The sequence below is a fragment of the Crotalus tigris genome, unplaced genomic scaffold (assembly GCF_016545835.1).
Source record: "Crotalus tigris isolate CLP2741 ecotype Arizona unplaced genomic scaffold, ASM1654583v1 scf7180000019161.1078591, whole genome shotgun sequence".
In the NCBI taxonomy this organism is placed as follows: Eukaryota; Metazoa; Chordata; class Lepidosauria; order Squamata; family Viperidae; genus Crotalus; species Crotalus tigris.
The window spans coordinates 136597-149557 of NW_024097408.1; the positions used below are offsets into that span (position 1 = coordinate 136597).

General features: G+C 38.3%; 1 protein-coding gene across 7 annotated transcripts in view; it reads right to left on the bottom strand.

The window, feature by feature from the left end:
- Positions 1-5786, bottom strand: part of KCNA7 (potassium voltage-gated channel subfamily A member 7) — a 38224-nt gene extending 32438 nt beyond the window's left edge. For all 7 annotated transcript variants that reach the window (XR_005558724.1, XR_005558723.1, XR_005558721.1 and 4 more), the window contains exon 1: positions 4725-5786. Coding sequence is in view for 1 of the 7 variants with exons in the window: in XM_039360222.1 (XP_039216156.1) it covers positions 4725-5300 (576 nt within the window). In the remaining 6 variants the exon portion in view is untranslated. The remainder of the gene's footprint in view (positions 1-4724) is intronic.
- Positions 5787-12961: the final 7175 nt, after the last annotated feature.

The following is a 12961-nucleotide window of genomic DNA, read 5'->3' on the forward strand; positions in this document are numbered from 1 at the left end:
AACTCATCAAATTTGCAGACGACACCAAGCTGGCAGGAATAGCCAACACTCAGAAGATAGGCTTAAGATACAGGACAGTTTTGATAGACTTAAACACTGGGTGCTATCTAACAAAATGAAATTCAATGGTGCAAAAATTAAGGTTCTACATTTAGGCAAGAAAAACCAAATGTACAGGTATAGTATAGGTGGTACCTTGCTCAATAGTAGTAACTATGAGAGGGATTTCAGAGTACTAGTGGAGAATCACCTAAATATGAGCCAGCAATGTGCTACAGCTACCAAAAAAGCCAAAACAGTGCTAGGCTGCATTAACAGGGATAGAATCAAGATCACATGAAGTGTTAATACCATTTTACAATGCCTTGGTAAGGCCACACTTAGAATACCGCATCCAGTTTTGGTCACCACGATGTAAAAAAGATGTTGAGACTCTAGAAAGATTACAGAGAAGACCAACAAAGATGATTAGGGACTGGAGGCTAAAATATATAAGGAACGGTTGCTGGAATTGGGTATGTCTAGTTTAATGAAGAGAAGGATGAGGGGTGACATGATAGCAGTGTTCCAGTATCTCAGGGGCTGCCACAAAGAAGAGAAGCTATTCTCCAAAGCATTTGAAGGCAAGACAAGAAGCAATGGATGGAAACTAATCAAAGAGAGAAGCAACCTAGAACTAAGTGTCAGGAGAAATTTCCTGACACTTAGAACAATTAATCAGTGAAACATCCTGCCTCCAAAAGCTGTGAATGCTCCAACTCTGGAAAGTTTTAAGAAGAGACTGGACAGCCATTTGTCTGAAATGGTATAGGCTTTCCTGCCTGAGGAGGGAGTTGGACTAGATGACCTCCAAGGTCTCTCCTAACTTTATTATTATTACTGTTGTTGTTGTTAAATGTGGGTAATTGTAGTACATTTTATATACCTGATTGTTAATATTATGTCTCTTCACAGTTTTCTTTTTTCAGTGTGAATTTCCCAATTTTCTTCCATCTTTCTTTATGGAGAATGTCCCTGTATCATCTTTACTGTTCCTCTTAATTTATTAATAAGCTCCTGAAAATATGTTCTCCAAAACGTACACAGTGCTCCAGGTGTGGTCTCATTAGTATAGGGTAGAGGGAATATAGACTTCACGTGTCTTTAATATAGTGCTTCCACTGATGCAGCCCAGAATTATGTTAGCCCTTCTAGCAACTATTTCATACTCATGCTCAAATTGTTTTCATAACAATATGTACACATCTCCAATGTAGTGCTTCCAAGCTACGAATGTGTAGCCTGAATTTCCCCCCTCCCTAAATGGAGTATCTTACATTTCTCTTAATTGAAAGGCATTTGTACTGAGCTCAATCTTCCAATCTGTCTTGATTAGACTGCATTCTTTTTATATTTTCCTATATATTGCCAAGCCTTTCAATTTTGTGTCCTACATAAATCTGATAAGCAACCTAGCAATCCCATTATCCAGATCATTTGTAAAAATGTTGAATAATACTGACCCAAAGATAGACATGGCTATGGCCCATTGGTTACTGCTCTTCAACTTAATGTAAAGCTATGAATGCCAAATTTTTGAGTGCAGTCAGCCAGCCTGTTATAAGCCCACTTTATTGTAGTGTCTCCAAACCATATTTAACAACTTGTCAGTGGGAATGCTGGTACCTTATCAAATTATCCTGAGCACAGATAACAATGTTCCTCATTTAGATATCCTGCATTATTCATAGAATTTTGTGGGTGAGTGCAGATAACAATGCTTCAACCTGTACCTCTCTAAGAACAAAACATCTGGTAGAGATATTCGAAGTAATTTGTTGATGTAAAACAATATTTGATTATGGTAATTGTAAATTGATAAAGTTTTAAAACAGGTTGAGTAGTAATAGAAATTTAAGCTAGAAATGGAATATATTAAATTTATTATGTTATCTGTGGGAAATAGAGAGATCATAGTGAATGTAAAAAAAAAAAAAGAACAAAATATCCCCACAGTACTGTGTTGCACTAGGAACTATCCATCTGAAAATATGTAGGATGGCCATTTTTATTAAATTATATTGCTTTGAAAGGAAAAATAACAAGCTATTTAATATATGCCCTTCCTCAAACAGTTTAAGGCAACCTATATGCAAACATGGGGAATAGCTTTCATTTTATCTTTACAATAATTCTTTGAGTTGTTCAGCCAAGAGATATCAAGCAATCAAAGATCACCCAATGAGCTCATAGTTAAGCAGAAATTTGTATCTCCCCCATCCCTTTCTAGACACAATAACACACTGCTTCTGAGTTAAACAGAAGGAGGAAATGTTTAACATTCTACTTTACAATTGAGTTTCTCCTACAACTTTTCCTGGCTGAATTACTTTTCCTTTCTTAAGTGTCCCAGTTTCTTATTTCCAAAACTATGAGACTCTGAAATGAAGCAGTTTAATAAATATCTAGAAACCAACCCTCTTGAGTGCTCTCCTTTTATAACCTAGAGGATAGAATTACAAACTTCATGAACCAAGATGGAATATTTCCAGATTATTAAGTGAAAGGAAAGCTTAGGCTTTTCCTCCATATGTTGGATTTTCCCCTGAAAGTTTTTCCCCTCTCAGTTGAGGAAAACATGACTTCAGAGCTGGCTAAGAATCAGATAAAGGACAACGTAAATTAATCACAGGAGAAAGCACTGTATGAAGAGGTTTATTTCATTCCTATTCCTGTACTTTCTTGCAAGTATTTTCATCTGATTTTTTTTCTATTTTACCCTCTCTACAAAGTTTCAATATTCCCAGCATGCATGGGGAAGGATGGGAGTTGTAGCTCAACACATTTTGAAGCAATACAGACAGCCAGGCTTCTAATTGTACATTGATGATAGAAGATCTATTGGGGATTCCATGATAAGTACAGTCTCTGGGGCCATTTTTTGTGGCAGACAGAAAGACACAGGCAAAATCAGAGCTCAGTTACCGATTGGGTCCAATGTCTCCTATGTGCTACATCCTTACATCATCCTCTCCCAACTGTGATTTTTCAATTGTCATTGGATTAAACCCCCTTCCCCTGCTTATTAACCATGTTTGTAGGAAATGACAAGTACATTTTTATTTAATTTCATTTAATGACTCTTGACTGGAAGCATTATCCTACGACTTTCTAAATTTTACCAGCTTCTTCAATATTCAGTGGCACTATTGTGTTTCGTGTGATTGAAGCATTCCAAAAATAATAGAGACAAATGAAATGACATTGGCTGCAGAAGGCATATAGTGGGTGAAGGCATACACTCAGACAAACCAAAAATATATTTTAGCTGAGAGAACTCAATCTCATTGTGAAAGAAACATGAGCAAGGAATATGTAAAAGATGCTATCTAAGTTGACACCATAGCAAAGAATAAAACTGCATGAATTTTATATGTTACTATTGTGTCTGTCCTATTATTGACTATCTACAGGTACTGAATCATTATTTCCCCAATGTTTAAAATTTGGGATTTGCAATCTAAACCCATCTGGAGAATATTACATGAGTGAAAGCTGGTTTAGAAGTTGACAGTGAAAGTCAAGCAAATCTGTCTATCTTGCTTTTTGTTTTGTTCCTTTTTGAATTCCAAGGTTCTGCAAGCATAGTACAATATACAGGTTTTTAGGATTATATTTCTTGTTGAGTCAGCTAGCAAGGCAATCACTCCATTAGGACAGAAAATTTCAACTTTTTGTTTGGGGGACATATTTGAGAAGGCTGAAAATCACAGAGGCTAACCATTACAACAATGGCAGCATGTGGGGGAAGAATCAAAACACAGAATAATTAGCATTGAAAGAAACATATTGATTTATGAAGGAATAATTCTTTGTTGAGAGTTACTGTTGTCATTATTACTATTTCAACAATTGTTAGTCCAGGTGCCTAACTTTACTCCTATCCCCATCACACAATCCTGTAGATAATAAGGAGACCCTGAAAGCAGTTGGTAAAAAACATTGATTTTTGAGTAACGTTATTCAAGACCATAATAGTTGGAAATCCCCACATTCTTTATGGCCTATGATACAATAATAGATACATGTTGTCCTGAGGAGAACAGAAGCATAACTATTTCAACTCATTCACTGGTGATCACAATCAGTTATGAAGTTTTGCAATGAAAAGTACAATCCACTGTAGTTGGGGAATTGATATTAAAGAAATTAGAATCAAGATGGCATTGAGTTTTCAGATGAAGGCCCATTAAGTAAAGAAATGGTTGCATTATTAAGCTACTTATTTTTTAAAAGAATTAAAGTGAGCATTTAAATTTCATATCTGATTTTTTCAAATATCAGATTTGGAATATGGCATTCTTAAAAGAGTAAAGGTATCAGAATGACAAACTAAGTCTTGAATGGCAAAATACTGGTAACAATACTACCATTTGTATGACAGAAATAGAGGTTTATCTGAACCAGTAAGAGAAAATTATATCTGAAAGTTCCTAAAACCATTTAAATTATAATGTGGCATCAGAGTAATTGCCCTAGAACTTTACATTTATTGGATTACAACTCTTATCATCATTAGGCAAAACAGCTGCTCTTGTCTAAGACATCTGGGTACCAAGTGGGGAAAGATTTTGAAGGAAAGAATATTCTGAAATATCAATATTCACCTTTCAGAGAAAGGAGAACAGAGAAAACAATGCAAACAATTATAGAGAAAAATAACCAATATAGTCTTCATAACTTACTGGCAAAGACACGTCGCTCTCGTCCCGAAACTCAGGTAAAGTCTCCAGGCAAAAAATCACAATGGAGATAAGAATGACCATAACGGAAATGATTGCAATGATGCGGGCAGCTTGGGAGCTCTCTGGATGTTCAAAGAGCAGCCACACTTGTTTGAGGAACTCTCTCTCAGGCATAGGTTGCTCTTCTTCCTTGATGAATCCTTCATCATCACGAAATTTGGAGAGAGCTTCTTCACCCAGTTGATAGAATTTAAGTTCCTCCAAAAAAACATCAAGAGGGACATTGATTGGCCTTCGAAGCCGTCCTCCAGATTGGTAATAATACAGAATAGAGTCAAAGGAAGGCCGGTTGCGATCAAAGAAGTATTCATTACGCAATGGGTCGTAATATTGCAAACGGCGCAGAGGATCACCCAGTAAAGTATTGGGGAACTGTCTCAAGGTCTTTACTTGGGTCTCAAATCGTAGGCCAGAAACATTTATCACCACCCGCTCGCAACAGTCCTTGTGGGAATGTCCCCCACAGTGGACAATGGGCTCACTTTCCCCTGCAGTCAGTGGCAATAGTTTCTCCATGGTAAAGCTGGCAGCTACAGAGAGCCTGAGATGATGTAGGAGGTCATGATTCGAAGTTCACCCAAATGTTGAGGCCTTCTCCAGAGAATTCCCAGTTCAGGTATTCTATCCTGTATCCTTTCCAATATCAGTCTATTCACACTATTTGTATCTCAGCTGACATCTTTTCTCCTAATTCCTTCATCTATTTTCACTCTTTCGCTCCCTGCTTTAAACATATCAGCTCTACTTTCTAATTTACTTCTTTCCTCCTCCTTCTCCTTTTGCTATATCATTTCCTTAGTTCATGCCATCTCCTTTCTTTTCCTGCAACAAACCTTTCTGTTAAAGCTGTTGTCTTCAACCATGGATAATCACACGGCCATCTCACCCTACTCTCAGAATTGCTTTGGTATTTTTAAAGGGGTTATAGCCACAATTTAGATTTCCCCTCCCCAACTGTCCTTCTCTATGTCCCCTTTCTGAGAACACCCCTGTCTTCCAGTGTCAGCGTCAAGGTTTCTGCCTGTAAACACTTTCCCTAGATCTAGGGATATCAGATTGCCCCAGGACGTTACAGACTCTTGGCCCCCTTGCCAAAACCCCAGCACCGCCTCCAACTCCATGCCTAAAAGCAATCCCAACAGTACTCTGATCAGAAGAGAGAAGAGCTAAAAATAACAGAGTGACATAGGGGAAGGCAGAGTGCCCAGGCCAGAGAAAAAGGTGGGTAGGACACCTTCAGGAGAACACAGAAGATTACCAGTGAGAACTCTTGTGCTTCCCTATTAAGAGAAATAGTGCTTGAGTCTGGACATCCCAGTCTTTTAAAGGAGAATAGGACCTCATATATAAGAGTAAGCAAAGATAGAAAATTTGGATTCAAATGATAGTCTGAATCATAGATTAGAGATTGAGAAGGTAATAAACTAAAACAAATTTAGGCTCTAGCCTTCCCAGAAACTATCAAGTCCCTTCTGAGTTGTTTCAAGTCTTGAGAGATCATGGACAACACAAATATACAAAGTGTTCTCCCCACCCACTGAATTGCCTAATAAGATTCCTAGTATTATTTATACTTATATTTGTTCCTTCTTATCTGCCTTCATTGTTTTTCTCATTTCTTTTTTTGGGGGGGGGTTTTCCTCTTTCATCAAATGCTAATTATCTTACAAAAACTTGATTCAGTTGTTTTCTCCCCTCCTCTGCATTTTAAGTATGTTTTATACAGACTGTATAACTAAGGTAACACAGTACAGTATGTTCTTTATGTACATCAGAGCAAATTTAGGAAAAAATAAATACTAAATAAGCCAAAATACATTTCACAATACTGAAATAGTCACCTATTGCTGCTGTTCAACAACTGACCTGAATGTCAGTAATGTTAAGATGTTTACTTTCCTTTTTTTTAATGGTTCTCTAACTTCAAATTGGACTTAGACAGAGCATCTCTTCAAGAAATAACTTCCTGCAATAGAGGGTTGTTCTTGAATATGCTTTTAGATGAAGGATTTCCCCTGCAGGACATGTAACAACCCTGCACAGAAATGTTTTTGCTGCCTTTAGATATTTAACTGGTCTCCTCTTTGACCTGCTTTAAGATCTGATCAAAAACACATTTCTCTTCCTTTTCTTTCAGGATGTTCTATTTGGCTCCTTTGATCATTTTCTTCCTGTTGCTAGCTTATAATTGCATACAGTATAGGTTTAACCCTCTCTTTGGCTTTCCATTTAACTTATTGCAAAGTTGGCCCTGAACTTCTAACATCTCTTTTTCTCTCAGATTTGTTTGACTGTAAAAACATGTAAAAAGACAGTCTGGTCATGTTTGTTCACATTATATTGTTCCAATACAATTTTAGATTATTTTAACATTAAGATGTAGCAATGTGATATATATACTTCAGGTGTTTTGTTCCTCATTCAAAAATATTCTCTAATATTGAAAAGAAAGCCTCCCACCCTCCAAAAGATGTAAAGCAAAGTTTGATGTTCTTAATTGCAAGGAAAGTTTATGGAACCAGATCATGAACCCACACTCTTTTTCAGATTTGATCTATGTGAGCATCAATTTCTCCATTCAAAGAATTTTGTATTTTTAAAAAAGATTTAGCTCTTTTTTCTAGTCTCATGCCTTCTAACCTTTTATGTGGCTAGGATTCAAGAATTTTTGTTCTAGCCCATATTTTTCACACTGATTTAGAACAAATGGCCATACTAGGTTTAATATTTTACTAGCACTCCACAGATGAGAAATGTGCACATATTTTTCCTGTAGGGTCAGCAGTTAAGACCGGTCTACCGTAACTGGTCTTCTGAACAACTGCTGAGGTGCCATCTGGTATTTACTCAGAATTTTGCAGTTCATGTACAGCAGTTCTTGGTTTTGAGTTCTATGCTAGAGACCATACTACATAAATTGTCAAGATCTGGATAAAAACTTTAAATTAACTAATTACAACTAATTAAGCAGAGCTGATATATTTGTTATAATCCTATTGGATGATTTTATGAAATAAATGAAATAAGCAAGCGACATTGGTATATTTCTCCACTCAGACTCCTTGGATATGTTAGGAGAAACAAACTTCCATCGACATACAATAGACTGGCAAAGATATGCCAAAATTCAAAGAATGGTATGCCTTAAGCCAGACATGTCAAACACAAGGCCTGGGGGCTAGATGCAGCCCGTGAAGTGGTTTCATGTGACCCATGAAACCATCCTGGAAACAGTGAGGGAACGGCCCCTGCTGCCTTGGCCCTGGCCCAGGCCAGCCGGGAGCCAATGTACAATTTTGTGGTAGCCATCTATGCTGAAACACATTCAATCTTAGCTCCACAAGGCCGTCTAGAAACAGTGAGGAACCAGCCCCTGCCGCGTCGGCCCCGCCCCCTGGGTGTATGCTAGGGAAGTGTCACCCTTTGTGAGGAATGAAGAAATGGACCATGCCTTGTCGCTTGCCCCGGTCCCACTCCCTTCTGCCAGAGACCCTCAGATCCGTCCCACTCCTGCCCAGGCCCCCACAGGCACCTTGATGCGAATGATGTAGAGCTGGCCATGCCCACCCAGTAGGCCACACCCACTCCATCTATTCCCACCCAGTAGGCTGCACCCCCCTGGCCACACACACCCCGCCCCCCGAGGGCAACCGCAATGCTGATGCGACCCTCAATTAAATTGAGTTTGACACCCTTGCCTTAAGCATTCAGTGAAAATCTTTTCACCATTGCTAATCTTAAAGACTGCAATAAATATCTCAGAAAACTTATAATTGGAGTAGAGTTTAAAAATGATTGCCCCAGTTAATTTTCAGAAGCCCAATTATTACTAAAATATTACATTCTGCTTACTGTATTACATAAGCAAAAAAAAAAAGTTAGATGGGACCAAATCTGTAGCCATAAAATGTACAGGTAGATGACTTTTGTGCAAATGGAACAGCACGAAGTGTGTATGTCTGTGGTTTGTGTGAGTGTATTTTAGGTGAACATAAGACCATACTTTACATTTTTTTTCAATGTATACATAGGAAAAACTAAACAGATCATTATCGATTTCAGAAAAGGCAGGCACAGCTACACACCTGTGTGTATTAATGATTGACCTGTGGAGGTGGTTAGCAGCATCAGGTTTCTGAGTGTGCAGCTAATGAGTAGGCTAGATTGGTCACTCAATGGTGAGGCACTGGTGAAGTGGGTACAGCAGCGCCTGCATTTTCTGCATCACATAAGAAAAGTACATCTTCTTTCTCCTGTCCTTACCACTTTCTATAGAGGGACGATCAAGAGCATCCTGTCATATTGCATTACAGTCTGGTTTGGAAGCATCACTACTTCAGACAGGAAGGCAGTGCAGAGTGGTGAGAATAGCAGAAAAGATTATTGGTAGCTCATTTCCTTCTATCCAAGACATAGCATATAAGCAATGCTTGAGCAACGTCTGCCGGATTGTCTGGGATGCTACAAATCCTCTTCATGACCTGTTTTTCTTGTTACCTTCTGGGAGGAGGCTTCATGGTATCTGAAGCAAAACATCCAGATTCAGTCACAGTTTTGTTCCATATAGCATTAACCTTGTGAACACTCAAGTTTCCTCCTTGGTGTGTGTATGTGTGCGTTTGTGTGTATAGCATGTAAATATGTATGTGTATGAGTAGATATATACTTTCCTTTGAGAGCAAGCAACAGAATTTCATTTTTAATGTGGGACAATAAAGGTTATCTTAGCCTATCTTATTTTATCTTAATCTGAGACTGAGGGAAAATATTAAATTTAATATTAAATATTAAATCCTATGTTTTCCATCTTCTCATCCAATAATTTCTGCCTGATTTTAAAAGAAAAAGAGAGAGAAAGTTAAGAGAAATCTCCTTGCTGTTTTTCTTCTTCTGCTTGAGATTGAGAGAAATTGCAGGAAGCTTGTGTCACAATAGGTATGCTTCAGTTATGGAATTATATTCAGAAATGTTTATAGTTAATTAGAAATCAATTTACCCAGGAGCATTTCCTTCAAATGGGGAAAAGCCACTCGGCTTGAGACTCCTGGCCCTTTTCCAACTTTTTGCTTCCAATGTGAGAATTTAATGAAAAAATATTTCTCCAATGAAAGACCAGAGAGCCACAGAAATGGGAATATTGTAGACCTAATGTCCAGTGCATTTCACTGTATGAAAATAAGCTTGGTTACTGGTGGCTAGAAATATTTTTACCAGCTGATGCTGGTTTGCCAAGTACAATGCTATTTGGATAAAACAGGCCTTGCATGAATTTGTCCCTAAATTTCTAAATCTTTCTCTACATTTGATGTTCTTTTTTCTTCTTACTGTAGTATTTTTAAGTTGTACTACAGGATGACAATTGAAATACTATCTAGTGTGTCACTACATAGCTTTTCAAGGTTCTATATCAGCCTTAAGCTTAGTACCTTGTGGATGCATATACCACAAACTAGGCTGTTGTATTTACACTGCAAAATTTGGATAATCTCTAAATAGTAGCAGTCACATAAACTCTCAGTCTTGCCATTTAAAAATTATCTGGATATCTGCATTGCCTAATTACATGTCCATTATTCCCAGTCATCATGTGAAAAGAAGAAATATGTAGCTTAACTGGAACTCTCATTCCTGGATTTTCCTTTTTTTAAAACACCAACAAGCTTTTGCTATTTTTTTAAACTGTCCCTGCTCCCCATTGGTTTCAGTATAATCTACCTCAGTGGTGGGATTCAGCCGGTTTGCACTGGTTTGGCAGAACTGTTACCTACTTTCTCTTGAGTTTGGCGAACCAGTTGTTAAAATAGCACTTGAAAAAAGCGGAGTTCGTGTGTGTACCTGCCTCGCACTTACTCTGTGTCCTCCATACTCTCCACAGCACACTGCAGCTTACTCCAGGCAGCCAGCCAGGCACCAAAGCGCCACCAAAAACAGCAGAATCTGTGTGCGCACCTGCCTTGCCTGTGTCCACTATGCTCTCCACAGCACGGTGCAGCTGACCTGAGGTGGCCAACCAGGCACCGAAGCGCCATTGAAAACAGCGGAGTCAGTGTGTGACCCTGCCCTGCCTGCATCAGCCATGCTCTCCACGGCATTCAGCAGCTGATCCAAAGCATGGAGACATGAGAAACAGGGTAACATAATCTAGTTTTGTGTACCTGTTTTATTGTTCTTATTTAAGTATTAAATATATGAAGTAATAAACTACCTTTTGGTATATCATTTTTTTAATACTTAAAACGATCATTAGGGCAGAGAACTGGTTGTTAAATTTTTTGAATCCCACCACTGACCTACCTTTGAGGGAACTGTAAAGTTTAATTTGCATTATTTCTTGGTTTCAAAGGAGGACCATTGTACACTCTCTGGATCCTATCTATGCTTTCTAACTAACTGCTATAATAGAAGGAAAGCTTATCTGCTGACTTTGCTTCTTTATGCAACTTGTGAAATATCTTGATTTGTTAAGTCATATCAACTATGAAACCTATGCTGTAGTTCATGATCATTTCCATTATGCTCTTGAATGGGATTCCTAATTACATAAAATCTCAATGTGTGTTGGGCTCACAACTGTGATTTGCACACATTTTCAATTTTTAACATTCCATGTTTAAAGTGGCATGTTTAGTTATCAGAGGATTGTGTTCTTACTTGGCAATTTATGAACTATCTTTTGCCTGGTTTATGACCCAAGACAGTATTTAACTTGTATAAGGGATTTTTAAGAGATAAATAGCATCTCAATATTATTTTTATAATTTGCAAAGAAAGCAGATCTTTCATATCCTCATTAGACTCTGAAAAGCAATTACTGCTACAAGTGTGATTGTTCCCCCCCATCTTTTCCTGCTAACTGACCAATAGTGCCACCTACTGCCAGGCAATTCATTTAAAAAAACCCTTTCCTAATATATATATGGTTTTGTTTATACATCACATTTAGAAACTGTCCATCTCCCTCACCGAGCGATTCTGGGCCGTATACAAGTAAAAACATAAAAGCTATACATTTATTTGGAGATAATTAAGAATAGAATAAATTAAAAAGACAAGGGAAAGCCTTCAGTGTGCTAACCAGTCCCACAGCTGCATGCTCTTCTATGGGCCTCAAATAAGTCAGCAGAGCCAAATCTTCAGATATTTCTGGAAGGCCAGGAGAGTGGGGGCCCATCTCACCTCTGGAGGACAATTTTTCAAAGGGTGGAGCAATGGTAGGGAAGGCACTCTTAGACCAACATTCCAGATGTTATATTTTCACGGATATAGGTATGCAGGTCTTGGTGTATTTGGGTCTTTTCCCGTGTAAGATTGAGAGTATCTTGGCGACGTTTCGACGAGGTCCCCTCGTCATCTTCAGGCTGGGGTCTTCGGCTTCATACTTGTGCAAGCAAAGTGTGATCGGAGCTGCCGTCTCTCTATATATTTTGGTGGGGGTGTGTGGAGTGCTGGCTTAGTTGCTGTAGGTGGATTGGTTGGCTGTGTAGGAGTTATTGTTTGTGGATTGTTTGGCTGTTTCGTAACATCCTGAGTAGTTGAGGTGCTGGCTGTGTGCCTATTAGTCTTTTGTGTTGTAACGACCTGGGTAATGGGTTGTGTGATGACATCCTGAGATCTAGTGTAGTGATATCCTGAGTTCTGTGTTGCACCATCCTGGGTGGTTGACTGTGGATGGTTGGCTTACCACCACAATGGAGTCCAAAATTTCTGTTGTTAAACAAGGCAGTTGTTGTGAAGTTTGCCCCATTTTATAACCTTTTTTATCAGTTAAGCAAATCACTGTGGTTGTTAAGTAAATCATGGTATTTTAAGCAAATCTGACTTCCCCCATTGACTTTCCTTGTCAGAAGCCAACTGAGGTGATTACAAATGATGATTGCGTGATCTTGGGACATTGTAACTCTCATAAGTGCAAGCCAGTCACCATGTGCCTGAATTTTGATTACTTGACCATGAGGATGCTGCTCAGTCGTGTTAAAACTGATCATGTCACTTTTTCAGTGCCATTGTAACTTTGAATGGTGACTAAATTAACAGTTGTAAGTTGAGGACTACCTGTATTACTAATATTACATTCTAAAATAACAAATTTGGTCTTATCAAAAATATACTTCTACACTCAGCATATTTTTTTCCTAACCAGTTATCTTGTGGAATACTAAAGGACTCTTATGAATTCC